The 26957-nt window shown below is 45.7% G+C and overlaps 1 protein-coding gene across 1 annotated transcript in view; it reads right to left on the bottom strand.

Moving 5' to 3' along the window:
* The window catches only part of LOC8029309 (hydroxyacid oxidase 1), an 89278-nt gene that overhangs the window by 60517 nt on the left and 1804 nt on the right, over positions 1–26957 (bottom strand). Inside the window, exons 2-4 of the mRNA XM_040213614.2 lie at positions 13226–13380; positions 10368–10623; positions 8333–8466 (exon numbers count right to left, since the gene is read on the bottom strand). Of these exons, the coding sequence (XP_040069548.1) occupies positions 8333–8466; positions 10368–10623; positions 13226–13380 (545 nt within the window). The remainder of the gene's footprint in view (positions 1–8332; positions 8467–10367; positions 10624–13225; positions 13381–26957) is intronic.

Below are 26957 nucleotides of genomic sequence, written 5' to 3'. Positions count from 1 at the left end.
TCGGGGTTGTCGGTGCCTGTGTATTCAGTTGTGATCGCTGGGGGGTTCGTTCCTGGTATGTATGTACGCTTGAGTTCCTCGAGTAATTGGGCGTCTGTTCCGTTGTACTGGTGTATGATCTGCTACAAGAGCTGCTCCAAATCACCATTTGTCAGTTCCACCACTGGTGCAGGGAAGCGGCAATTTTTTTATTTAACATTTCCCTATTAGGTATAGTGCTTCATGACTATGTAATGTAAGATCCCAGATGCAGCTGTTTGTATAGTCCAGGTAGATCATATAATATGTCAGGTACTTTTTGAATGTCTTGACAATGTCAATGGTCTGGAACTAACAATGAAGAGATATCTAATCGCCTGCGTGTCGCTGCACCATCTTGTCCGGCGAGACAGCTATATAAAGGACGCTACGAGAATAAATGGAGGTAGCTTCCACTCGAGAGAGACGTGTGTGTCGAAAGTTCTTACTGCTATGCCCCTACCACGACACGGTGGCAAACGGCAGTTGACGTCTTGCCACCTCGCATACAAAGGTTTCACATGAGACTCATGCGGTGTCGGTGCAAGATCGTGTTTGTTCTGGGCGAACTAATTGCCATGGCAGGCGCCTTCTCCCATGCCCCGCTGATAGAGAAAGGCATAAGCAATATCCTGTCAGTAGCGGAAGTCTTATCCGAAAAGTGCAGTGTACAATCACTGACTGCTCTTTTTGGAGAAGAAATTTAAATTTATTGCATCAGCACTTCAAGAACCAGCATATATGTTACATGTTCTTCGAATAAACTTCAGTTCTTAGCAGCACCTTGTTTGTCTACTTCCATCGTCCTTGTGCTTCGCATTTTAGATTAAAAGTATGTACAAACTAGCCAACATACCCATTCTACTGTGGCCGAGGCCGCCGTGCAACGATTTCCGGACTCCGGTCAAACATTTGTAGAAGTTGCCATCTGACACTTGTGAAGTAAAGAACAGAAAACCGATTTTGCCTGTGTCCTAGTTGTGTAAAAAAAAGAAAAGATAAATATTGGCATTTTTGGCACCCCTCAACTCACTCCATCTTCAGGGTCCCACCTGGTCCCGTTCCTAGTGACGTAATTAGGGGTGCCGTGCTTTGCGATTATGCAGCAGAATCGCAACATTTTTTTTAATGAAGGAGATGTTTTTTCTATCCTCTGGGACACGATAAACAATGTAAAAATGATGAGATTCAAATTATTTTAATCTTAAAATCGTTGCACCCACTTGCCAGGACCAACTAGACGACAACATGTGCGTGGATGTGTTGCACAAAAGTTTGATTTTTTTTTTTGCAGGTATGCTGCACATCAGCGGTCTTTACGAGAAGATGGAGGCGCTCTGCCAGGACCAGTCATACGTCATTTATGGTGACCCTGCGTACCCCCTCAGACGTCACCTCCTCAAGCCGTATGGAGGGGCCACGCTCCAGCAGCCACAAGTTGATTTTAATAAGGCTATGAGCTCTGTGCGTCAAGCTGTGGAGTGGGGCTTCGGGAAAGTGGTCACAGAGTTTGCTTTTGTAGACTTCAAAAAAAAATCAAAAATGCTTCTGCAGCGGGTGCCGCAGATGTATAAAGTTGCAACCCTCCTCGCCAACTGCCATACATGCTTGTATGGCAGTCAGGTCACATCATATTTTGATGTTGACGCACCTTCACTGGAGGAATACCTGCAGCCTAGAGGAAGAATGTAATCCATCTCGGCAGTTAAGTTATAAACAGGTCTTTAAACTTTAATGTCATTATTGTCATCCAATGCTGCCCGTTTAATTGCTTCGAAGGTACCAGGTTAAAAGTTGTACTGTACTAACATAGCACCGTTCGGAGAAGCGGTTTATGGTTGGTTAACTTTCCGCTGCATGTACCTTCATACAACAGATAAAACTTTCCAGATATTTGCACTTTTCACATTCCTGCTTCCTGTACTTCGCGCTGCCTGAACCTTCATATAACTGTCACAACTTTTTCACTTCTCACAATCCTGCTTCTTGTAGATAGGAAGCAGGATTGTGGAATGTGCAAATCTAGGAAGCAGAATTGTAAAAATTTCTGAAGAGTTTTATCTGTTGTATGAAGGTTCAGGCAGTGGGAAGTTAACCCACCATAAACTGCTTCTCCGAACGGAGCCATGCTAGTAGAGTACAGCTACATGCATCTTCGATGTATGTAGCTAAACAGGTAGCTTCTGATGTCAATAATGGCAATAAAATTTTGAAGACTTTTTTATAACATCTGTAGAAAGAAAAAGCGCTAAACTCTGGTTGGAGTAGTCAGTCGTTTATGAAGTTCTACCTGTGTTTGCAGTCTGTATGCTATGAAATGTGATGATCGTGGAAAGGATATTCGGTTTTCCTTATTTACTGAAAAGCATGTCATTATTTGACATCTTGGTCATGCTGCATGTAGGCTGGGCGTGAGCCTGCAGCATCACTGTCGGTATACTATTTCTGTGTTGATGCAATATATAAATAACACTCGTTAAATAAAGACTGGTAGCGCAATGATTTCAACCAATAAGCACTATAAAAAAACTATAGCCTTGGTTGTTCCCATTTGTCCAATGTGTGATATTGCAGGCTGGTGATAAGTTATAACTAAGGTTCGGAGTTTTCGGTTTAAACCGATAAAAGTATGCCGCATCCATTGTCGGAAATTCGGTTTTAACCAAAAAAGCTCAGTTTTTAGGTTTGGCATTTTCAATTTAAACCAATAAAAGTTTGTCGAGTCCATTTTTTAAAATTCAGTTTTCACCGGAAAAGGTCACTTTGACCTTCCAGTCGTACAGCTGAGCTGTGGCGAAAAAGTGGAACGACAGTGTCTATCGAAACATGTCTGAATGTACGGAACACACGGATGCCATCACTATGTTTTGGTTTAATGTGCGCATCATCGATTGGAAAGTGAAATCTGGAATGCTCCACGACTTCGCCATGTACGAGCGTGTTTTCAAGCCCGTTGTAAGGAAGACAGACTTGATGCAAGCTCTGCATGTTGTGTTGAGCTTTAAAACATCGCACCATGTCTCTTTCGGCGGTCACAATTGGCTGATTGGCCGATGTTGGCTCAGGCAGCGCCTCATTTCCTCAGCCTGTCAGTGTCCAGTGTTAGGGTTGAGAGGGAATTCTCGAAGCCCAGGGTCATATTAACAGGAAAGAAAGAGTGCGGATCAAGGAGGAGAACCTGGGCAAGTACAGTTCGCTGCAATATGAAGGACCCACTGGAAGCGCGTGGCCGAGGCGGTGGCTGGCGTAGGCGCTGCAAGCGCTCTGGGCAATTCCATTCTGCATCGAAAGGAGGACGCTCACTCGGGGCTCAGCACAAACTGATAAGCGTGTTCCGCTTTAGCTGAGCACCAAGTGAGCGTCCTCTCCTCGAAACAGAATGGAATTGTCCAGAGCGCTCGCAGCGCCCCCGCCAGCCACCGCCTCGGACACACGCTCCCAGTGGGTCTTTCATATTGCAGCGCACCGTACATGTGTGTGTACTGTAATGAAATCACGTAATCCTGATGTACAGAAGGTGAAGTTCTATCTTTATTGCACATAGGCGTCATATCTGACTTGTTTGTACTTCTAGGTTTTTTTTTTCTTGTTTCTTTTAGTTTCACAGATTTGCCAAATGAAGTGTCATTTCTTTTTCAATGTATCTGTGCCGTTACTCTGAGTGATCACAAATATCAGAGCTACGTACAAGGATCATCTGATCCGGTGTTGTTTATTTTATATTCACCGAAAAAAGCCGATAAACTTTTGTGGGCATAAATATATGCCGAAAAGAAACAAAAATTGTATTTGAAAATAAACACCGAAAAAGGTACGCCGAATTATGAAAAAATAGAAACCGAAAACGCTGAACCCTAGTGATAACCAGTTATGTATTCAGAAAATGTGATCTTACTTAGTCATACATACTGAGGATGCTATTTTGTAGTAGCTGTTTGTTTTCTCACAGCTGTGATAAAAAGGAGTGAATTATATATATTTCAGTGTAGTTCAGTGTGATGGTGAGTGCAAAGGAGTGAATTAAATATATATTGCAGTGTAGTTCAGTGTGATGGTGAGTGCAATAATAAAGTGTTCTTGTATAATTTTTTTTGTCAATGAGTACAATGTCTTGTTAAGGCACATATTTATGTTTAGCGTACTGTGTTCCAATTCAGGCTTCATTTTTAGCAGCCTGTAATACTTTAAATCTCCAACTTTACTTCTGAATTTCTCTAGTCAGGAGCTGAATTTGCAGCTCCTGCTGAGCAATCAGCAACCGCCTTTCTTCTGTTGCTGCCCTCCTTTCCTCCATCTGAATCTTTCGCTCTTCTGCCTGGAACTGCCGCTCCTCGGCCTGTGCCCGCCTTTCTTCCGCCAGAGCCTGCCGTGCTTCAGCGCGGTCCTTGCATCTTCTTGGTACTTGAGTTGCTCCAACGACATTTGCATCTCTCTCAGCGCCATGTCCCTTTCTTCAAGGGCGAAACGCCTATCTTCTCTTGCGAGTTCCTGCTCTGACCGGCGCTCAAGAAAGTCCATCTCAGACGATTGCTGCCTTCTTTTTCCTGTGTTAAAAAATACTGTGTCAACAATATGATACAGGGGTATATTCTACTGTGTAGTTGTCACTGCTTTGCGATGCCACCAGAAATGCCATTTCTAAGCTGGAGGTAGAAAGCCTGGCTTTGTATCTTCAGTTTTTAATTGCTATTGCTAGTTTAACAAACATTATGGGAAGGTATTCTAGCCAATGACATGTATAAGTGGCTTTTTGGTCCCTTTCATGATACTAAAGCTACTGGTGACATTACGCACTGTAATTTGAACTCTTGTTTCCTCACTTACGCCTGGCACCTGAAGATCTGGACGCCGGTGTAGGTGGCACGTTCTCATCAGTACCTGCACCACTTGGGGCATTATCAGGGCTCCTGACAGGCTGGGAGGGGGCTACGAAGTCCTCTTCTTCCTCTCTCTCTGGATTATCCATGTAAGCCTGCATGAGGAGGTTCAGTGCTGGCGAACCCTCCTCACCAGGGTCTGGGGATGCTAGAAAGAAAACAGTAAAATGAAATAAATCTGTAGCATTTCTGCTTCATATTTTATATAGCCGGCCAAGTAAGGCTGCCTCTCGGCCACTCAGGAGAGGTGTTGTAAGGCGAGGGCTTAAAATATATTTGAGTATCTCGGCTGTATAGGCTGGTAAATAACTGAAGAGGGAGTGAGCAAGAGTGAAGTGGGAGCTCAAGCATTTTGCTGGGACTGCCTCTCCCCCCTCCCCATCATACAGCATTTTGTCATGGGCAGGCAGCCCTTCCCCCCCCCCCCCCCCCTTCTCGAAATAAAATCCTGGCTACGTGCCTGTTGTGTCGTCCTCATCCCAATGACTTCCCAGAAACCTCAGTGTGACCATTAATAGTTTGCTAAGAGGCTTTGCTTCTTCACCAGCTTTTCAGGAAATGTTGGCTGCCATCCAGAAGCTTCTAGGAGAAGTACTTTCTTAACCCCATTTGCGTTATGTTTGCTCCTGCTTCATTCTGCTAAAGTTCACTCTCTGAAATGCGTAGCTAAGTAAAGACAGGAATGAGTTGCAATCAACTTTCATTTCCTGCTAGAATAAGGTGTGTTATTACCATACTGTTCTGGTTCTTCATCTGCATCGACCGCCGACATTGACGGCACTGGCAAGTGGGCGGTGCGGGCCACGGCTGCATCCCTTGCTGCCTTCGCTGCTCGCACCTGGGCAGCAGCTGAAGATTGTGGCCTGCGCTTGCAGGCGGCTGCTCCTGAGCGCCCCTTCCTTGGTGCAGTCTTCGGTCTATGTCCAAACTCCCGTGCAAGGTCGGATATCTCCTGGAGCAGCCGGTCTTTTTCTGCATACTGCTCCTCCGTCCCAGACCTAATGAAATGGATGATTTAAAATATTGATTTCTTCTGTGTTACTCAGCATTGTCACTCTCACTGCACCGGGTTGAATCACTAAAGAATAATCCACACTGAAAAAAAATAAGTGAAACTCTCAGCTAAGTAAAGCTGATTCCGTCAGCTATTCACCCCGACAATAATGGAACTTAGGAGTGTTTGGGTTTCATTTGGGTGTAATAAAATTTTTGAAAATATATATCAAATGTGTATTCAGTAAGCCCACATTTGTTGAAGGAATGCAATGCATAAGAAATCTTAAGTTAACATCAAGATTTCTTGTGCATTGAATTGAATGATGCTTTGTGCCTTCCATGGAGCAACATGCCCCATGTTCAAAATCTCTTAAAAAGCATAATTGTACGATGTGTGTACCCTCCTACTCCCCTTTTCTTTTTAGATAGCTTACACTTCTTGATTCCAATTCATATTTTAGTTGCATCTGGTGCATTTGATCATTAAAATTCAACCAAAGTTAAGATGCAGGCTAGGTCGCTCACAGGGTATTAGGAAAGCTGACACCCTTGTCATAGTACTGAACAAATATAAACGGTTGCCCATGCTTGCCTGCATGTAGGAAAGTGGGTGATATGATGAAAACATTTGCTACAAATTAGACAGCTCTCTCATTCGATCTTTTTATGTGCTTTTCCTTACAGCTGGGTTACCCAAAATCATACCGCACTTTTCCAGCCGGGCTTGGTGGTCTATGCTCTGAAATATTTGCGAGGAAGGCTTTTCTTACGCGCGAACGGCACGCGCGTACACGTGTAATCCAGCGCCCATGCCTACACACACAGGCCCGCCGCACGCACTAACGCAAGCGCACACGCAAGCGCACACGCAAGCGCACAGGCACCTTCTAGCGTGCACTGAAAAGGAGAGACAAAAATGCAACACTTACTTTCGCAAAATGGCTGTGTCCTGTTGTCGGAAATAGCCCAGCAGCAGGTCCACACGGTCCCGGATTGCCCGAATTGTGAAGTCCCGTGTTAGGGCCACTAGAAGATTGGTATAGACAAGAGTCCAGCCTTCGGGTGACGCAAAAGGGTTCACAGCTCGAACCTCGCGGAAAAGGCAGAGGTCTTCGTCGACTGTGAACCGCAGCCTGAGGGTTGCCGGCATGGTCCGTTGTTTCGCGGGGGCATCGGACGCAGCCGTCTTGTCGTGGAGAGCGGAAGAGCGGAACTGGCTTCCCACCCCGCTCTGCGCCGTCGAGAGCGGAACGTACGCTCCCTGCGGTAACTACGCTCCAACTCGGAGCGGGCCGCGCATGCGGAGTGGTGACTCCGCTCTCCGCAGAGCGGACCGGGCGCACGAAAACGGTCTACTATAACTCTCTAATAACAGAGCGTCGCGGGCGTCGAAGTCGGCGTGGCAGCACAGTCGAACGCTGGGGCGAAACTGACTCCGGCTTGCCACGCGGAGCCGCTTTTGTACACGCGTTGGCTTCTGGAACATTCGACGTAAAAGGTTCGACGCGTAGGACATTCTAAACTCGAATCAGCTAGACGGTTCTCGAATTCACCAGAACATCACATTACATTGCAAACAAAAATACGTAGCCGCGGCCAGGAATGGAACCCTGGCCCTTCGCGTGGGAGGCAAGCGCGATAACCGCTAGGCTACGGCCGCGCTGCCTACTTGGCGCGCGGCAATATGAGCTCTCCCGGCCAAACACCGACCGGAGCAGCGAAAACCCCGCATGCGGCGCGTCGAGCGTTGCCGCGTTATTCTGTTATCAAAGCGGTGTACGCAGGAAGTTTAATAGCATTCCGCGTTTTGGAACGTGAATCAGAAGCACGGCCGATTACAATCCCGCTTCCGGTTGTAGGTAAACGCAGATGGGGAAAACAAACGTATGTTTTCCCAGTTTACACAAATTATGTGTAAAAAATAAAATATTTCTATTAATGGTATCTTATTTCACAGCTATTTTTTTACAGTGCAGGCACAGTACAAACACCGCGATACGTTCACTGCCCTACAATTATTTAGCACACACAATGACGTTGCCGGTGTCCAAAACGCGCTCGAGATCCAAAAGCTTCGCAAGTTCTGTCAAGTTTTAAAACTTTTAACCACTTTTCTAAATATCAACCTGTTCGTCTTTCGAACACATGTCAGCATCACCGTCATCTGGGGTATGCTCTTGCTCTGGCCGCTTAGCTTTTCTAGCCAGATAAATGCATGCAAGCACGCTGAGCGACGTCAGCGAACGAGCCCCTGAATCCTCCGCCCAGCCATCTGCGTGGCGTTGGAGTTGCGAATAGGCATTGTCCAGTGAGGGCTGGTAACGGACCGAGAAAGACTTCCTCAATGTGTAAACAATATTAGGCCGTGTTTTACGAACACAACATTTCACACTTGTTTAAGATTTCCCGGAGCGGTTCCTCACTCTCGAAAATTTTGGTACCTGTGGTAATTCCCTTGAGGATGATCGGTAGTTCCGTAATGCTCTTCAGCCACGAGATGGCGTCCCAAGTCAGTGAAGGATCAAGGACCAACTCCTTGTACACCTCTGATGGATTTACTGATGTGCCTTCGAAGCTGAAAAGAGCGATCGTTTACATTTGTTCAGAACACAGTAAGAAGCCGCGCGCTTCGGTCGGGGAACGAACATGTTGTGTACTATTTTACCCAGACGATTTTGCGAGAAAATAGCCGTCGCGTGGCCTTACGTCATCTGACGTCGCCATATCACATGATACGAAAAGGTAACACCATGTACATCACGGTGTCGCGTAATTGGGCATCACATGATGTCAGTCCACGTGAAACGATTACGTCAGTGACCTGAAGTGACACGACGTGGTCACGTGGCTGGAGATCACGTTACCTCGTGTCACATGACGTCAGGTCACGTGGCTTCAATGTCCCCCTCCCCCTTCCACATGCATAGACCGTTTTCAAAACCCCCATCAAGCACCATTGCCGGCTGGCATTTCTCGGCCATGAGGCATGTGATTGGATCCGAGCCTCCCCGAACGATGACGTGGCACTAATTCTCGACCCGAGCTGAGCCGAGCTTACGTCGAACGCTAACGAAACCCTCGTCTTCAATAGATTTTGTGACCACGTGACCAAACAATGGCGGACTCTGATAATCATAGCGGCAGCTACTAAATGGTGCGAACTGTTGAAAATTGTCTGTTGCATTTAAATCATGTAGGGTCATTTGATGGTGTGTACGTGTCCCTTGGGTTCGAATTAGGGCTATTCATTATCTTATTATTGCCGTCAATAATTATCCAGGGGAATATAACAATATATCGATCTGTTCTGCTTAAATATTTATTTACAACGTTTTTGCAAAGAAACTGCCGAGAGAGTGTGCGAGGGACGAATATCCTAGAATCATGGGCATTGCAAAACATCCCCTAGATCACTGCGGCGTAACGAAGCTAAAAGGCCTGTCTGGAAATGAGCACATGTATCTTGTAGTTAGCTTTTCTGCCTCCATAATATATCAACATCTGAACGGTGGTAAGTGTTCGTAGCCTCCATAATAGCAAGATGTTCCTGGAATCTCGCTAATATGAGATCGCTACTTTCAGGAAGGGATTCTGATTTTTAACTTGCATTTATGTTTAAATAACAGCCTTTACTTATTTGTGACGTTTTCATGTTCCACGAGCAATTTTTTGTTGTTAGAAGTAGTAGTCTGTACCCGCCATAGTATTTCGGCCCTGCAGGTTGATTTTATATGTAAACAAATAAATAAATCCATAGGGACTATGCATTTTCAATTTTTGTTTTTAGGTTTTTGTTTAGATAAAGTTATTCCCGGTAGCTGATGAAGTTCACAGTGCACAACAAAATTCCAAGTTATATTTTGAGCCATTGCCTTAAAAAAAAATTAGAGTACGAATGTTGGTTCAGGTTAAAACTTAAAGATGAAAGGAAGAAACAGTGAACTTATGAATGAGGTACATTTCTAATAATGTGGTTTTAATTAAATATTTAAAATTCAACTTGCAATGCAATCAGAAATAATTATAACAAAAAGCATTTGTTAAAAATTAGGGAAATGCCATCAAACTTTAAGATTAGAGTATGCACCCTATCATTTTGTTATAGTTCGTGGTGCAGTTATGTACATGAGCAGAAATGAAATCAACATATTTTTTCAGATCTAGATAGCCTTCTGGCGCGTTTTTATTAAAATTTTGAATTAACACTTTGAATAATAATAGCCGCATAATGATACAGGAACGCTTCAATGTTATTCAACAATCAATTAATGCATTTTGCCTTGCTATTTCTGGAGACATTGTCAGTTCGATTGAAACATAAATGGCGGACCTAGGTTAAAATTCGTGCTACATAAATGTTCTGAAGAGTACCCATTCAGCTTTTAAAAATTTCCTTGTAAACGGTACCTTAAAATATCGCTCAGATATCAAAAACATGAAAACAAAGTATTAGATTGGTGCCAGAATCCAACGCACTTCGGTACTCTGGGCGGTTTGAAACCGCTCTTGGTCTTGCTACTGCTCTTTCCAGGCACTGGTAGATCCACAGTGACTACGAGAGCCCTATAGCCAGCCTTTTCGGCCCGAATCACGAGGGCCTTGGTGACTTCACGATCGGGGGAAATGTACAGCTGGAACCACTGAAGTCCCTCTGGCGCGGCCTGCCTCACGTCTTCGAAGGAGGTGGTGCTGTAGATGCTCAGCACCATCAGGGTACCAGCTCTCCGGGCCGCTGTGGATAGAACACGGAAGGTGAAAATTCAGATACCGCAAGTTTTTTGTTTACAGCGGTAGCTGTAGTGCCCCTTCCCTGCAAAAACAAATGCTCATGTAAGAATGCAAAACACCACTCTACAGCAGAGGCACTGATATCCCTCTCTACGTCATCTCTGTCTCTGTCAATAGACAGCACACCTTGCGTGGTCCTTGGCCCTTTTCCCCCTTTTCGCCAAATAGTAGTTGTTCAAGACTGTTCTACAGGGCATTGGGGATAGGAACTGCGAAGCAAGTTTCATAGATATATTCTTTTTTTCTAGTATACTTTTATCTCGGCGGCGTTGGTTGTCAGCGTAAAAACGCACTCTTGTTTTTTTTTTTACAAAATAAGTCAGTACTAGGTGTGCCAGAAAGAGACTCGGATCACAAAATGCTTGGTTAGCGACGACTCTGGTTTTAGCTGAGATTGCCGAACATATACGCGACTATACATGGCTTGCACTGGTGCCACATCATGACCATTTTGAAGCGTCTCGCTGCTGCGCGTGTACCGTGTGTAGCGATTTCTTACCAGTGAATTCGTTTTTCTCAACAAAAACAAATAGGAATGACCATTAGTACGGTGGGAGTATGCCACGTGCAAGTCATGTATTCAAGAGGCGTACCATATTGGTAATTTTCAACAGGGGTTCGGTAAACTTCCCTTTGAGCTTTGTTTGTTTTATGCAGTTCCACCGGTGTCGCTTATAGTAAATTCTTACTCAGAGACACTCGGTGAAACATTGAGGATTTTCAGTCTAATATGCCGTCAACTTTGAAGCGGCTTTTATAACGCTGATCTTTCTAGGATGAATCGAAAGCAACTGTAATTTCTCCCAGCAGGACGAAAGATGGTGCACATAATTCCTGTACAACTAGTGATTTTCCATGTATCAGCTATTCAAAACAGTGGGAAGCACTATTGATCATCACATACGTGTTTGAATAAACCCTGGATAAAACACACACACACACACACACACACACACTGAAGTTTTGTGTTGATCATTTAACAGTTCTTAAATTTAATTTTTTGTTATATAAAAGACAAACCTTTTTTGCTGGGTTGAATCAACCTTGTAAACGTTCCTTGTCCCTTAATGTTATATTAATAGTTTTATGTATTCCTCTGCTCCACTCACATTGTTCTTGATTTAAATTGGGTTTTAATATCGAAAATAAACCGTACTTGTTTTTAGAGCGCAGCTCTTAGGCGCCTGTTTCCGGCTTGAGTGGCGTCGCCGTCGCCGTTGCCGTCGGCGTAGCCGCGCGCGTTGCATTATGGGAATAATGCAAGCGGGTGTAACCCCACTTTCCACTATGGAAAAATTTCCCCGCTAAATTTGGCTGGGAAATGTTCCCCCTAAATTAAAAGGGGAAATTTTTCAGCCAAATTTAGCCGGAAAATTTTCCGTTAAATTTAGCGGGGCAATTTTCGGCGAAACTTAGCGGTAACATTTCCCCGCTAAATTTAGGGGAAAACTTTAAGCGCAAAATTTAGAAAAAAACAACCGCGCTAAATTTATTTGAAAAATTTCCCGCCAAATTTAGCAGAAAAATTCCCCCTAAATTCAGCGGAAAACATTTCCCGCAAAATTTAGCGGAAACATTTTCCTGCTCCAAGTTTATTTGAAAAATTTCCCGCAAAATTTAGCGGGAAAAAATGTCCTGCTAAGTTTAGTAAAAATATTCTGCCAACAAATTTAGCGGAAAACTTTCCCTGCTAAAGTTAGAGGGAACATTTCCCGCTAAATCAAGCGAGAAATTTTACCCGCTAAATTTAGCCGAAACATTTCCCGCTAAATTTAGCGCAAAAAGTTTCTTTGGTAAATTTAGCAGGAAAAGTTCCTTGAGCAGGAAAATGTTACCACTAAATTTAACGGGAAATTTTCCCTCGATGTTTTAGAACAATTTCCCGCTAAATTTAGCGAAAAATTTCCCTGCTAAAGTTAGAGGGAAAATTTCCCGCTAAAGTAAGCGAGAAATTTTACCCGCTAAATTTAGCCGAAAAATTTCCTGCTAAATTTAGCAGAAAAAGTTTTTTTGGTAAATTTAGCTCAAAAAGTTTCTTTGGTAAATTTGGCGGGAAAAGTTCTTTTAGCGGGGAAATGTTACCGCTAAATTTAACGGGAAATTTTCCCTCGATATTTTAGAACAACTTCCCGCTAAATTTAGCGAAAAATTTCCGAAAATGGGAGGGGAAGAGAGGAGGTGCGGAGGGGGAGGAGGAGCATACCCTGCCCTCTGTACCCTCTTTTCTTCCTCATGAGCTGCTGTCCAATTCGGCATTACAGAAAATTGTAAACGTCTTTCATTTCTTTTTAAACAAGAGCCTTTGGATATTTTCTAATTCGTTTGTTTTTGCGGGAATTCGCCAATGCATTTTCTTGATGTTGGCACATTAAAGTAAACATGTAAGAGATGTCCGTAACAAACACATCTGCAACTGTTTTACACTCTTTGTTGTTACTTTACCAGCTTTGTCCTTCCTGGAATTTCCGAGTATTCTTCAAAACTATAAGGTGTGATATAACTGTAATCATTAGTGGACGCTTAGACTTCTCGAAGTGCGGACTTACCTCTGGCTGTGGCTAATTCCCCGTCTGAATGCGCCATCTTTTGGAAAGCCGTTGGTGAGATTGCAAGCGGCATGGAAAGCCTTTGATCTCCCAGCAGAGTGACTTCCATGTTTCTCTGAGCCACGTTCTTGAGTACCCTTGGCCTCAGGCGTAACCTTTGGGAACAAAGCGATAACGCTGTAATTTATCCAAAGCACCTTTAAAAACAATTCAGCGCGTATACAAAATAATTTTCTCTTTCTGTGTCAAAAAGTGAGCACGGGCTCCCTAACCAAAGTAGACAATCAAGAAGAACCCCTAAATCCACAAGAAGCATCAAAGGACAGAGAAGCCATTACCTTTTTTTCGACGGGTTTCACCATTAATCAACGGGTTTTACTATTTCAATATGAGGTAGGATATTCTTTTTTCAGAAATAGTTGAGGAATGTTTGATCCAAAAATGTTTTAAAGTATAAAACACAAAAGAAACGAACTGTTTCTAGTGACCTTCTGTTCACCTATAGATTAGAAGAGCAGCCGCTGTGACGACACAGTCGAGTGTGCCTTGTATATTGTTCCACGGAAAGAAGGGAGTGCGACCTAAAAGTTGCCTTCGTCATGAATATATTAGGAATGAGGCATTTCTTAAACCGTGGTCACTCTGCTAACACATTTAGATGCCTTCATATCCGCGGATTACACTGATTATCCGCGGATATCCGAAGTCAATTGGCCGACGCCGATAAAAAAAAAATTAATCAGATTTGGCGGATTGCGGACCGGGTCCGCGTGCCAGGGGCTGCCGATGCGGATCGGATACGGAAATCAGCGGGTCCGGATCAACATTTTTGCCGAGGCGGTTCATTAACGTGTCCGAACACAGAGTGTAGAGTGAATAAATTGATTGATATACTGATTAGGGTTTCATGGAGCAAGGGCTGCTAAGGCCAAGAAGCACCGAAAGCGTGCACTAATGTGGAAGTAGAGGTTTGGAAAGTGAAGGAGCTATAGTGACTGATGATGTCATAAAACTGTTCATGGGATTTTATAAGTGTATACGGGATAGACACGAGTTCATAGAGTGAATTAGAGTTATAATCAATGTGTGAGACAGAAGCTATTACAAAAAAAAGTAAACACATAGCTTTGCCAAGTCAGCGGTTCATCACCAAGTAAAATGACTACATGAAGTAGAGTATGGCATTTATATATTCTCGAAACTGCTTAAAACATCCTTGTTCATACATGGGGCATTCATGTAGGATGTGCAAGATAGAGGAGCGTTGCAGTAATCACACTTTGGACATCCTCTTTGCGCAAGAGGGGCCCGTGGGTGAGACACTTATGACCATTCCGTAGCCGCCACAGGACCACCTCATAAATGTGTTCCTAATGCCGGGCACTCACCCACTCACATAGAAAGGGTTTTACAACATACATGTTGTTATAGGTTTCATTATTCTAGTCACATTGCAACTTTGCTCGAATGCAACGCTTCAAAGAGGTGTGGTAGTTTTTGTATGGTATTTTATGTGTATCTACTTGTCTCTCATCAGCAGAAGTTGCAGCCCAATCGACCTTTTAATTTCTTGAAATGCCCACGTGGCTTGGGACCCAGCAGAAAATGATTTTAATGTTGTTGTATGAAGCAGCGATAACCTTATTTTGTAGTTCTAGAGCAAGGGAGGTTTGAGGTGGTGCGTCACTCATGTAATTGCTCTGAATGAGCTCGAAGAAGTTTTGTAAACAACTGAGTGGCGGCGTCTTTTCTTGGTTGCATAATCAACAGCTGACAACAGACGAGACGATAGAGCTCTGCTGTTAGTATGGTGGCTGAAGTGGGGATTCTATTGACTTGCTACACAGATGGCCCTATTATAGCGCAGCCAACAACCAAGTTTGTTTCATCCCTATCTGTATAAGGACTTATTTACTGCCAGTGCGTCCTATATACTTTCTGTGCCCTGTATATCGTTGCTTTCACCTCTCATGGCGACCGCGTGACGGCTCCAGGTTAACAGGGCACATCACCGTCATCACGCGTAGTGTGCCTAAATTTTAGAGTGTTTACAACTGCTCGATTGGGGTCACATAGTCGCGATTGCAGACGAACTTCAAGGAGGGAAACAAAGCGTTGGTCGTCAGCAAGCGTCTCCACCTTTCCGCCCGCTTTTCTTCTTGTCACGTCACAATGTTGCACGCGCACTTGCAAACGCTCTTTAAGTGCTTAGTTGCTCCCTCTCATATATATTCTCTCTAAGTACGCGCTGTGTCTACGTCGTCTACTTCGGCCGCCTCGGTTTGTTTTGCGCTTGGCGGTCCGCGTTCAACATCGTCTGCCTGCGCTTGGTAGCAAAAATCTATTAAAATGGCTCACTGTAGCACGCCTAGATGCAACTCGGATAAAAGAGAAGAAAAAAAAAGCCTGTAGGGCTTTTTTTTTTTTGGCTTGCTGGCTTGCTGCGTTCCGACGAGAAAACTGGACATCGAATGCGACGTCGTGCTACAGGTATGCAGCGAGCAGCAGAACGTATGACGTCGTCTTTTTCCGATATAGCGGAACGTTTAAATGTCGAATAGGTCAATCACAGCGCCAGAATTTTGTCATGGCCACATGCTTTTCAGAATGCGCGGAATGTATACACGTTTGCAAGTCCGGTCTCAGGGCGCCGCCATCTTCCTCAGTGGGGTGCGCTCTCGGGAGCGGCCATAATCCGATTACGACGCCTTAGCAAGGCTTCGTAATCGGATTATGACTGGTCCAAGCGCACCCCAGACCGGCAAGATGGCAGCGCCCTGAAGCCGGACTTGCAAACGTGTATAGGAACCGTGCGGATCTAATTCAAGCCCCGACCAGGGCGCCCCTAGCGGCAAACGGGTCCGTTGCATCGGGCATCTTCTGCCAGTCGCTGCGTTGGTTGAGCGTTGTAGTGGGTTAGCGCTGTATTTTCTGAGATGGCTATTCCGCACCAAGAAAGCCGCAACAATTGCTGCGTGGTCGGCGAGATCGCGCACGCCACGAAGTACTAACTACATCGTCCCTTCGAAGCCGTACGAGGCGGAGTACTGCGCGACCTGGGTACGACTTGTGCGTCCATACAGGTTAGTGGTGTTTCTTACCTTCCAGTTCGCGCTTTGTTTAAGCTGCTGACAAATAATACAATTAACTTTTTTTCTCTTCTAGCGACGATGAAACAGCATCGACACCGACGGCAAACTCTAAAGTATGCAACAAATACTTCACCGGAATCGAGAAGCGGAATGCGGTCGCCCTCCTAAGCCTACCGTTGGATGTTTCCATCAGCCTACAGGAAGACAGTAAAGAGAATCGCGGAACGGCGCGAAAAAAAATCGCCCAGTTATTGTCAAGCTGATACAGAAATAAACGTACATAACTACCGCAGTCCACTCAACGCCAACAAAATTTTTTTGCGGGCGCGCTTAATTTTGTTTGCAGAGTACGGCGCTCCGTGACATCCACTTGTCCGTCGAAACGGACCTCCTTCACGTCGCACACACGGCCAGGTTCATGAAACAGTTTTCTCTTCGTCATATTGGCACCACGGAAGAAGCTTTCTGGATTCGTAACCGCCTTAAACCCCGTCGTGATCACACCGGGAACACTGTCCGCTGTGCTGCTTATCGCCACTGCTTCCCCCCCGATGATTCTGCATCGGCTACCGGAGAAGCTTTCCGGATTCGTAGTCGCCCACTGTCCTCTGTGCTGTTCGTTGCTATTACTTCGCGATGATTCTGGGCCGGCGGCACCGGCTTCCGAAGGAACTTTCCGAACTCGTAACTGCCTTAAATTCCGTCGTATTCACGACGGGGACACGGTCCGCCGTGCTGTTCGTCGCCATTGCTGCCCGATGCTCCTGCGGCGGCTACCGCCAGGTCGCGGCGAACAATAGGCGACCGCCGCGACACGGCCGGCTTGCTCGCTTCCTATGGCGCTAGCGTACTGTCGCCTGTTCGGAACAACCACTGATCTCAATGACAATTGCTGGATCGCGCTTGCCGCTCCCGCAAGTGAAGCCACCGGACGCAACCCCGCTGGGACACGATTTTCTGTTTTGCTAGCCTTTCGCTGCGGTTTTCCAGCGTGCTGTAGACACGTTTTCTACTCGTTCGTCGTCATTCGCCGAAGAAGTTTTTTGAGACTCCGTGTATTGTTGAGACTTGCCGTTGTGAACACGTGGAAAATTTTACGAAAGTGCAGTGTCGCAGGAAAAAGGCACAACGCGTCGAAAGGAAGGGCTGGCGTCGTGTTCAAAGCTTCCTTGGCACGCCGAAGTGCCGTGTCTCTGTGCCTTCGCGCGCTTGGATACCGACCAAGAACCGACGCCGTGTGAATGTGCTTAGCGAGTTCAATGTGCGTGAAGCCGTATCAAAAGGTACAACTCGTCGAAAACGTGTCGCCGGTGTCGCGGCGTGATCAAAGCTTCCTTGGCACGCCGAGTGATGCATCTTTGTGCCTTCGCACGCTTGGATACCGGTCAAGAATTGACGCCGCGCCAAAGTTCTGAACGTGTGTCGCGCGTAGATGCCTGTAGATCATTTATATATATCGGCCACGGAGTTCTGGATCGTCCAGCTTTTCCGGTGAGTTGCTATCAATAAAAGGGGGAGATCTGTACGTGTTCTTATGTACTATATTAACCATGGCTATGTCCCAAATCTACTCTAATAGATTCCGTGGGAGCACGAATAGGGCAACGTTGTGGAGCCAGGGGGGTTTTCGAAAGCAAAAGTACAAGACGGCGAGAATGAAAATCTTTGAAGCGCGGCCGATATAGTCGTGTGCAATCTGTTGACCAATTACAATTAGGCGAGCCGCGCTCAAACGTCAAGTGCAATTAAGTAGGTTGATAATAAGCCAGCACTGATCAGTGATGAGGAGCTGTTGTGCACGGTATTGTGTAAATCGTCTAAGGACGAAAAAAAAGGCGTACCTTCCCCCCATCTTCCGTCGCTAGTGGACGCTGGATTAGGCTCGTTCCTAAACCGCGAGGGGAAAAGACGCTGATCCAGAGGCACGAACAGCTTCACGCACATTGCACTTGCTAAACACATACACACGGCGTCGGTTCTTGGTCGGTATCCAAGCGTGCGAAGGCACAGAGACACGGCACTTCGGCGTGCCAAGGAAACTTTGAACACGCCGCCAGCCCTTCCTTTCGACGCGTTGTGCCTTTTTCCTGCGACACTGCACTTTCGTAAAATTTTCCACGTGTTCCCAACGGCAAGTCTCAACGATACACAGAGTCTTCAAAAAACTTCTTCGGCGAATGACGACGAACGAGTAGAAAACGTGTCTACAGCACGCTGGAAAACCGCAGCAAAGGCTAGCGAAAACGGCAAATCGTATCCCAAGCGAGTGAAGTCTGGTGGCTTCACTTGCGCTGCAGCGAGCAAGCGGGGAAGCGCGATCCAGCAATTGTCATAGAGATCAGTGGGAACAACCAAAGCGAATGGATGGATGCATGGCATTCATCCTTCTATCCACCCAACAACCCTGTTTCAGTGGCGCGCCTAGCGGCAAAACATTGTACTTGGGAAGACGGCGGCGGCGGCTCATTGCTTTCCAACTATTTTTCTTGGCACTAAAAGTATAGAAGCGTCACTGGTACTGCTCATACTGAGTGTGGAGTTAAAATAGTTCCTTTTGTTATGTTTCATAAGTGTAAAGCGGGTTTCAGATGCAGCGATTTTGGCCCTAAAGCGGCGCGATTTCTGCCGTCGCGGCGGTCGTGCCGTAGAATTGCTGGTGCTGGCCAGAGCGCCGCGACGGCAGAAATCGCGCCGCTTTAGGGCCAAAACCGCTGCATGTGAACTAGGCTTAGGGCGCATTCACACTGGAAGCGGATCCGCGTTCGCGAAGCGGTCGCGGATGCGGTTTGCGAGCGACCCCGTTCAGACACACCGAGAGGCGGTTGGCGGTTTCTCGGCGATCACGCGTGATCTTGTCAGACTTACGTTTGGCAACCCTGTTTTACAATCCAAAATCCCCTTTAATTCAAGATCCAAAGCCAAAGTTTTGCTTTTTTGATTTTTTGGCACTCGGAATATTTTTCTTCGGGGTGTTCGCGCACATCACGAGTTCACGCAGGGAAAAAAGAAGCATGGACCCGCCAAACTCGCCTGTGATTCCCTCGACTTCGCCCACAAGCAAAGCCCAGCTAGGCGCGCCTTGCTGACTCGGAACAGGATGCTCCCGACCTTTTCTTCGAAGTGGACCCTTCCCGCATGAATAGCTGACCTTGTTCTCGGGATAGAGGGCCAGTTCTCCCCCTTCGTTGTTCGCTCTTATCATTTTCGAAGTTGTGAGCGGTGGGGTGGAGCGTGGTGCGGGGGAATGTGTTCGGTGCTAGCCGGTCGTTGCTTCGTTGGTGACAAACTCCCCTCTCGTCACTCGCTCGTAGATCGAGTCTACTGTTTGTTTGGCATTAATCTCAAATAAACGCCGTATGGATTACCTCTTCATTGTCTGGTACGTACACTTTATTCCGTGAGTAGGTTCCCTTTATTTATTTTATTAGTAGTAAACGTTACAGGTCGAGCTAGCGCAGGTACCCTGCCCCCTCCGCGGTAATGCGTTGGCTACGCAATCAAGTTCAAGACGTCTTTATCGGTCTTCGTGGTGGTCATGCGCGGTGTCAAAAGCTTTTAATAGTTCACGCGACTATCCTAGTGGGTAGAAAAGCTGACATTTCGGTCGATCAGGCGCGGGTTCCGACGTTCTACAGGCAGAGATTAACAAGGCAGCGAGCTTGGGCTGTGGCACCCGGAATAATAAACAAACTCTTACCCGAACCAAATCACCGGTGCGAAGCCCGCTAAAATTGCGAGGCAATTCTTTTCGCGGCGGATTCAAGTGACGGACGTGAACATCAAGTTTCTCCGTTGATTTGTTGAAAGGTAAGACTACAGCGCTAGGACTACAGCGCCTTGGACGCCTCACCAGCGACAGATGCCATCTTGTTTCGAAAGTCACTGACGTCACGTCAGCGTCGCGTTGTGATTGGTTGCCGCTTTGCGGTTCGTGAAAGCGGTTGGGAGAAATCGGTCCCGAAGCGGTTGGCAAAAACGCGCTGCAACCGCTCGATCCTAGCCGCTTTGCGGTTCAGAACGCGCGGATCCGCTTCGCGAACGCGGATCCGCTTTCAGTGTGAACGCGCCATTAAGGTCGCAGAGAGAATGGTGCTGCTAGACGATAGGTGACTGAAATGGACCACGTTTTTCGCTTGTTCTCTCGTCGGGTATAATTCTCTTTGTTTGGTTTTGTTTAGTTGCATGCAAAAATGCATGCTTTGTTATAACTATGTAAGCAACCTGTTGGACACCAGGTCCCGCAGACAAGCATACCCATGCTTTTGCGGGCCGGTCTATGTACTGTGTTGAAAACGAGACAATAAAATTTTTTATTTATTTATTTATTTAAAGAATGAGATGATAATCCCACTGGCCTAAAGCGGCTGTACGTTTAACCACTGGAGGTTCGGGATCTAACCCTACAGAGCCAGCTGAATTCATATTTCTTTTTGCCAAGAGAGAAAAGAAGGAATGGTTTATCTTCAAACGTTCTAAGGAAGCTGGTGTTTTCAATATCATCACAGCTAAGGTGCTCAGGGACAGAGCGAACTCAATTAGAATACAAACCCCAGAACAAACCTCCTAGTTTCAAGGCATGGTTTACTGGCCTCTGCACACGGACTAAGTACCGGGGAGGTACGAAACGTACCGGTAGATAATCGCGGTTCGTGATGGTGCATGGGGTCCAAAGTCTTTAGGAGTGATGTTCAGACGGGGCTGCTATAAAACTTTAGAAACTTTGGAAAACTTTAGTACTGCTACAAAACTCTAAACATAAAGCCTGGAGCAAACAAATACACGATCAAGGCGTAACAGACATTCTTTCAGAGCCTCACGATATATGTAATAAAACCTTAAGTACATTCAGTGATTTGAGACATCTAAGATTTAAGTTCATAATATGTGAAATAAAAATCTATTTCAAATCAAATATGAGTCCCACAATCGCGTTTTCGCTTTTTGTTGCTATTGGTATTTTATTTATATTTAAAGTGTGTTCTTGCAGAACTCCATGCCCGTGAGGGAAACACACACAGGCCGTTTTTGTCTGGTGAAAATTTAAAACCACTTGTGTCAGCTCAATTTTGTAAATTGTTGATTGCAAGTTGGACCCGACGTTCGCATACTGACGGATTGCAGGACGAAACAGAAATTCAAATATCACCCGCATAAATGGATTATGTCACGGGCAAGTTAATTCACCTTTACAATAAAAAGAGTTACGCTAAGAAAACCTCCCTGGGGGACTCCATTTTCCTGCAAGAACTTCCTGGAAAGGGATGTTCCCAATCTTACGTCAAAAGTTCGACGTGACTGTGGGTAGCACCTAGCATTCAACCTCGAACATCATGTCTCAACAAATCTTGCAAAATTTCAAAACGCCGGCCGTATCATACGCCCTCTCTAAATACGAAATACTGAAAAACAGTGTTGCCTGCTTACAAATAATTCTCGCACAGTAGTCTAGAATTCATGGAGGTAGGAAGCTTCTGGAGGCGACATGACACCACCAGAGGTGAAGCCGGGGAAGACTTTAAGTTTAAAAAGAACCCCCCCCCCCCCCCCCCCCCCCCACAGGTAACCTAACCTAACCTAACTTAACCCAACGATGACCAAAAGCGAACAAAACCAAAAAACGCTATTGGACGCAAAGGACATCCGGGGGGGGGGGGGGGGGGGGGGCGTTCCCACTGACCGCGACCTCTACTTCCGGCTTCACTTTCTTGTTTGGCTTGCTTGAGCCGCTATGTCGCGTCCTCTTCTTCCTACATCCATGCACGAATCGAACCAGGTGATCGAGCGTGGGTCGAGCTGAGCGGAACTGCACTGATACCTGTTCAGAAGTTTTTTTTTTTCTTTTTTTTTCTAGATGATACATATGCCTTGTGTTCATCATCCTTTGCACTGTTTTTGAGAAGCAACTCGTTAGTGTTAACGGTCTGTAACTAGAAGCACATGAAGCATCGTTGCCTGGCCTGAGCGAAGGGACGACAGTGGCTACCTTCCCAGACGACGGAAACTGGCTCTCCAATCAAACGTGGTTGAATAAATACAAAATGAGTTCGAGCGTTGAGGGACGTAGGTGACATAGCATAGCGTCGTGGATATAACATCAGGGCCAAGGGCAGTATGCTTGGGACTATGCAGTACTGCATCAAGTTCATGTATTGTAATTGGTGCATTATAAGGTTTTTGCCGCCGGAGGAACTTACAACTGTTTCCTCGGCATGGAGTTTATGCTCAATAAAAGCTGATCTATAATGATCAGAGCTTGAGACAGACTCAAGATGCTCACCTAGCAGATTAACCTGCTCCTTAATACTTTTAGGGCACATGCCGTGTCTATAGTCAAAAGAAGAATAGAGTATGCACGGTAGGAGTCGTTGATCGTATGCACTCGGCCTCATACGTGCTGCCCGATGCATTACTGTTTATAGAGATGTGTATCCCTGAAGGTGCATCGTTTAGATTGCCTGCGAATAGGCCGTGCGCGAGATTTCCTTATCTTGATGGTGACGAGATTAGTTTGTGTAGGGTATCTGCGGAAAATTTTTCATGCTTTGTTCTGTTTCTTTTTGCTATGCTGCAGTCGTTATTCCACCATGGCTTCAGCTTATTGGGAAGATGTGTTGATGTCATGGGTATGGCAATGATTGATGCTTCCATAGTACGATTGGTGATATGCTCGGTTATGTAATCAATGGAGATATCAAGTGGAGTAATCAATGGAGATATGCTTGCTTAAAAATTGTCCAGTTTGCTGCCTGCGTCAAGCTTCCAACGGGGAGTTCGTGTTGGAAGTGGAACAGTTCGACAAATGAGATCTAAAATTATGGAAAATTTATAACTTTTATATGGGTTACGATTGACCCTTCTATGAGGAAAGAGGGAAAAATGTTCAGTCACTACGCGAGAGGTCAATGTAGAGGAATTTGAGCGGGATGTAGCGCGGAAAGATCTAGCCTCTGGGTTGTTGAGTACGCATAAACCCGTAGAAGAAATAAATCGTTCAATCATTGATCCTAGAGTAACAGATCTTCCACTACCCCACATTAAAATATGAGCGTTAAAACCTCTAGGGATCAAAACTATTTGTGAGGGCAGGTGATAGAGACACTCAAGTTCTTCCCAAGTTAAAGGATGGTTACAAGGTATGTAAAGAAAGCAAAATCTCATCAAGCGGTGAAACACAGCACGAACTGCCACAGCCTCCAATGCAGTATCAAGGGGTAACCACTACCTGGAGTAGCGGAGTGTGAGAAGAATGAAGACGGTCTTCACAAAAAAAAAAAAAAAAAAAAAAAAACATGAAAGTGCTTTAAAACGCCAAAATGGTTACCGTTCAAATAGATTTTGAAGGTAAAAGACCAGTGGGTGATGATGGGCTAACAAATAGTAGAAATGCCGCGGACTTTTTTCGAACCAAAGTTTCGATTATCGAATCAAGCGGTTCGAAAGGTTCGAAAGATTTCGATTTTCTATATCGTAAAATGTGACGGAAGTCGAATTTTCGACGCCTTTCGAACCATCAAACTTATTACGCTAAAAAATTCCATCCTTTTCGAACTTATGACGCTGAAAAATTCGATGCTTGTCGAACTTGCGAATTTGACTGACCAAAAAATTCAATGATTTTCGAACTTTCGAACTTCTTGCACTAAAAAGTTCGAAGCTTTTCGAACTTTCGATTTCCCATGCTAAGGAATTCGATAATTTTTGAACTTTCGAATTTATTTATCAAGAGAATTTGAAAGGTTTCGAACGTTCGAATCCTGAAAAGTCAGACGTTTGACGAACTTTGAACTTTTAGGGTAGAAGTTCGACGTTCGTCGAACTTCGAAAGATCGGCGGACGGTTTCATTTGAATTCAAGTAGTGAGGTACATTCGCAATTTTTTTTCTCTCGAACTTTTACGTGCGGTGCTGCGTTCCTTACGAAAGACAATGCCTTTTATGTCAATGTTCTGGCATGCTTAGTTTTAAAGAAATAAATTCCCGAAGGGGCGAGGAAGGACGACGGGTTTTGGACGATTATCGTTTGTGCCAGATTTGAAGCGCGCTGTAGCCGAAGCTATTTATGGTAGAGATGTTAAACTTTTTAAGAATGGTCTATGTATAGCCTAGGTAAGTGTCGTCTTAAGATATGATTGTTGATATTCAAGGTGAGTTTCGAAGAAATGTCCAAACATGTATCTACATGCAATTATGCCCTAAACTTGGTATTTATTTTCGTCTAAGTTGTTTGAGGTATCGCATTTAAATTAACACCACAGACATTACATATCATTGCCATCTGCAAAATACAAAATAATGTATTTATTGTTTTTTCACGTTAAGGAATAAATTAACTCATGGGAGAAGATTTCTAGTATTGTTCAAGTTCAGCACGTCATTAAAAGAAAACTTTTTTTTTTTTTTTCGCTTCACGTTCCTGGGACGTGTTTCTTTTAGCCTGTACACATTTTGGTAGGAGAAACTTGTTTCGAAGTTCTAAACCTATGAATATGCAAGAATGCAACACTTCCGGCGAATTCTTGATAGTTTTTTTCCTCCAGGTTTTTATCCCCGCATTTATTAACATGTTTTTTTTTTTTTTTGACTATTGGCACAGTTATTTAGGTCGAAAAGACATAGCTTTGAACTTCCGAACCACTAAGCATGTGACGAGTAGTGCCTTCTGACAACAAGTTTCTAACAATGACCATCTACGCCATCTTCTATGCAGTGAAGAGCGACAGTAGCTATACATATGCATAAATAATTTCAGATTAAAATAAGCCCGACCACGCCCTCTTTCCCCTTATTGTTTTCTTCAACAGTCCGAATCTTCTAGAAGGAGGGCTGAAGCCCCCCCCCCCCTTCCCCCCCCCCCCTCCCCCCCCCCCCCCCCCCCCCCCCCCGAGAGCAAGAGCAAGACACGGGTGGCCGATTATCCCGCGTCTTAAACCCCCCGGCGAGCCGTGAACCAAGTCCTATCCCGAGCCCGGCAGAAAAACCCACAATACGAGCGAGCAGCGCAAGGACGAACCTCGGAAATACACCACGAAGAACCTGGAATCTGAGCCAGTCGCTGCTACCAGCAAGAACCACCGGAATCAGGTCTTTTGCCAGAAAAACCGAAGCTGACTAAGCCAACAATGACAAACCTGTAGCGGCAAACCGCGTCCGCTCCCACCATAGTTTGCATGCCCGTCGCACCTCGCACTCTGATGCCCTTTCACGCTAGGTGTATGAAGACGTCGAGGGCTGGATTGAGCAATATGACCGGGTCGCCCGCCAGTGTGGGTAGACGGACAACCAGCTTCTGCAGAACCTATACTTCTCGTGGAAACTGCCAGGCCCTGGTTTGAGAACCACGAATCCTCCTTAAAGTCGTGGGAAGTTTGCAAGATCGAGCTGAAGTGCATGTTTACCAGCCAACATTGACGAGAGAGAGCCGAATTCCTGATTCTGTCCAGGACACGGCCCCGACGAGAGCGTCACCACCTTCGTGGAGGATGTCTTGCGCGTCATCGAGCACCCACGCCAGCCGTGATGCTAGAGAAGACAAGAAGCTAAGAATCCCATGTGCCCCCTGTGAGAAACAACACCTTCGGCAGCCTTGTCCGCAACCCCACGACAACAGTCGAAGGGTTCATATCAGTGAGGCTTCCAACATTGAATGTGCACTGCAGGCCCCAGCCTGTCAATATCAACAACTCCCCAGCGTCTCAACACTCAAATCGTCCAGCTGCAACTTCGGCGCCAGCCCCCCAGGCATCCGCGACATCATCCACAACGGTGTCCGGGGGGAGATAAGGAAGCTAGTTCCTGCCATCAGTTGCCCAGCTTTTATTTTGATTGCCGAGATTGTTTCGGAACAAGTTCGTCAGCGTTTTCAACTGGAGACTTCTTCGAGCGAATCGGCATCTGACGAACCGAGGGCGACTTATGCCACAAAGTCACAACGACCACCATTGGCTACCCGTTACTATTCAATGACAGTTCAACGAGACATCCCAACGCCGAAGCATTCCCGACATCGGGAAGAACTAGTGTAGGTCCGCGCTGAACAAAGTACACCGAGGAAAACGGAGGTGTTGCTAATGGCCGACCGAAAACCACTCTGCTAATGGCCGACCATATCTACTGGAGGTGCCAGTACCAATGAATTGGCCTGCAAGGGTTCGTGCCGAACGACCGTCGACCACGTCTCGACGAGCGTCCGCGAAAGATTGAGGATAATCTTCGGCGGTCTTTGTCCCTGGTGCCGACATTACCCCGAAGCTTGTGATCCCCTTCATCTAGATGGGAGGTAAGCACGACAAAGCAGGTGAGCGGCAATGCAAGGAGTTGATTTGGTGTCGGCTGTCGTTAAAGGACAATAACTAATAATTTGCTGACACTAATATCTATGTCCACGCCGCAAAGTACACAATTTCCAACTTTGAGGGAGAATGCCGCTGAGTGACTTGAAGAAATAGAATTGTTGGTTGCTGTCAAAAGTGGACTGCAAGTATCACCAGACTGCACTTTTCCACACGAGACTTACACAAGTTGCAGTGGTCGCGGGATGGAGAATAAATCGCCATTACGAAATGGAAGTGAAATGGCTTGGATAGCAAACAAACATTGGTGCCAGCTATCAAGTCAACGGTACAGCAAAAGGCACAGCCACGT

The sequence above is a fragment of the Ixodes scapularis genome, unplaced genomic scaffold (assembly GCF_016920785.2).
Source record: "Ixodes scapularis isolate PalLabHiFi unplaced genomic scaffold, ASM1692078v2 PGA_scaffold10__122_contigs__length_95168666, whole genome shotgun sequence".
Taxonomy (NCBI): Eukaryota; Metazoa; Arthropoda; class Arachnida; order Ixodida; family Ixodidae; genus Ixodes; species Ixodes scapularis.
Note: the sequence above shows the minus strand (reverse complement) of the source record. Positions and strands in the feature narration are given on the sequence as shown.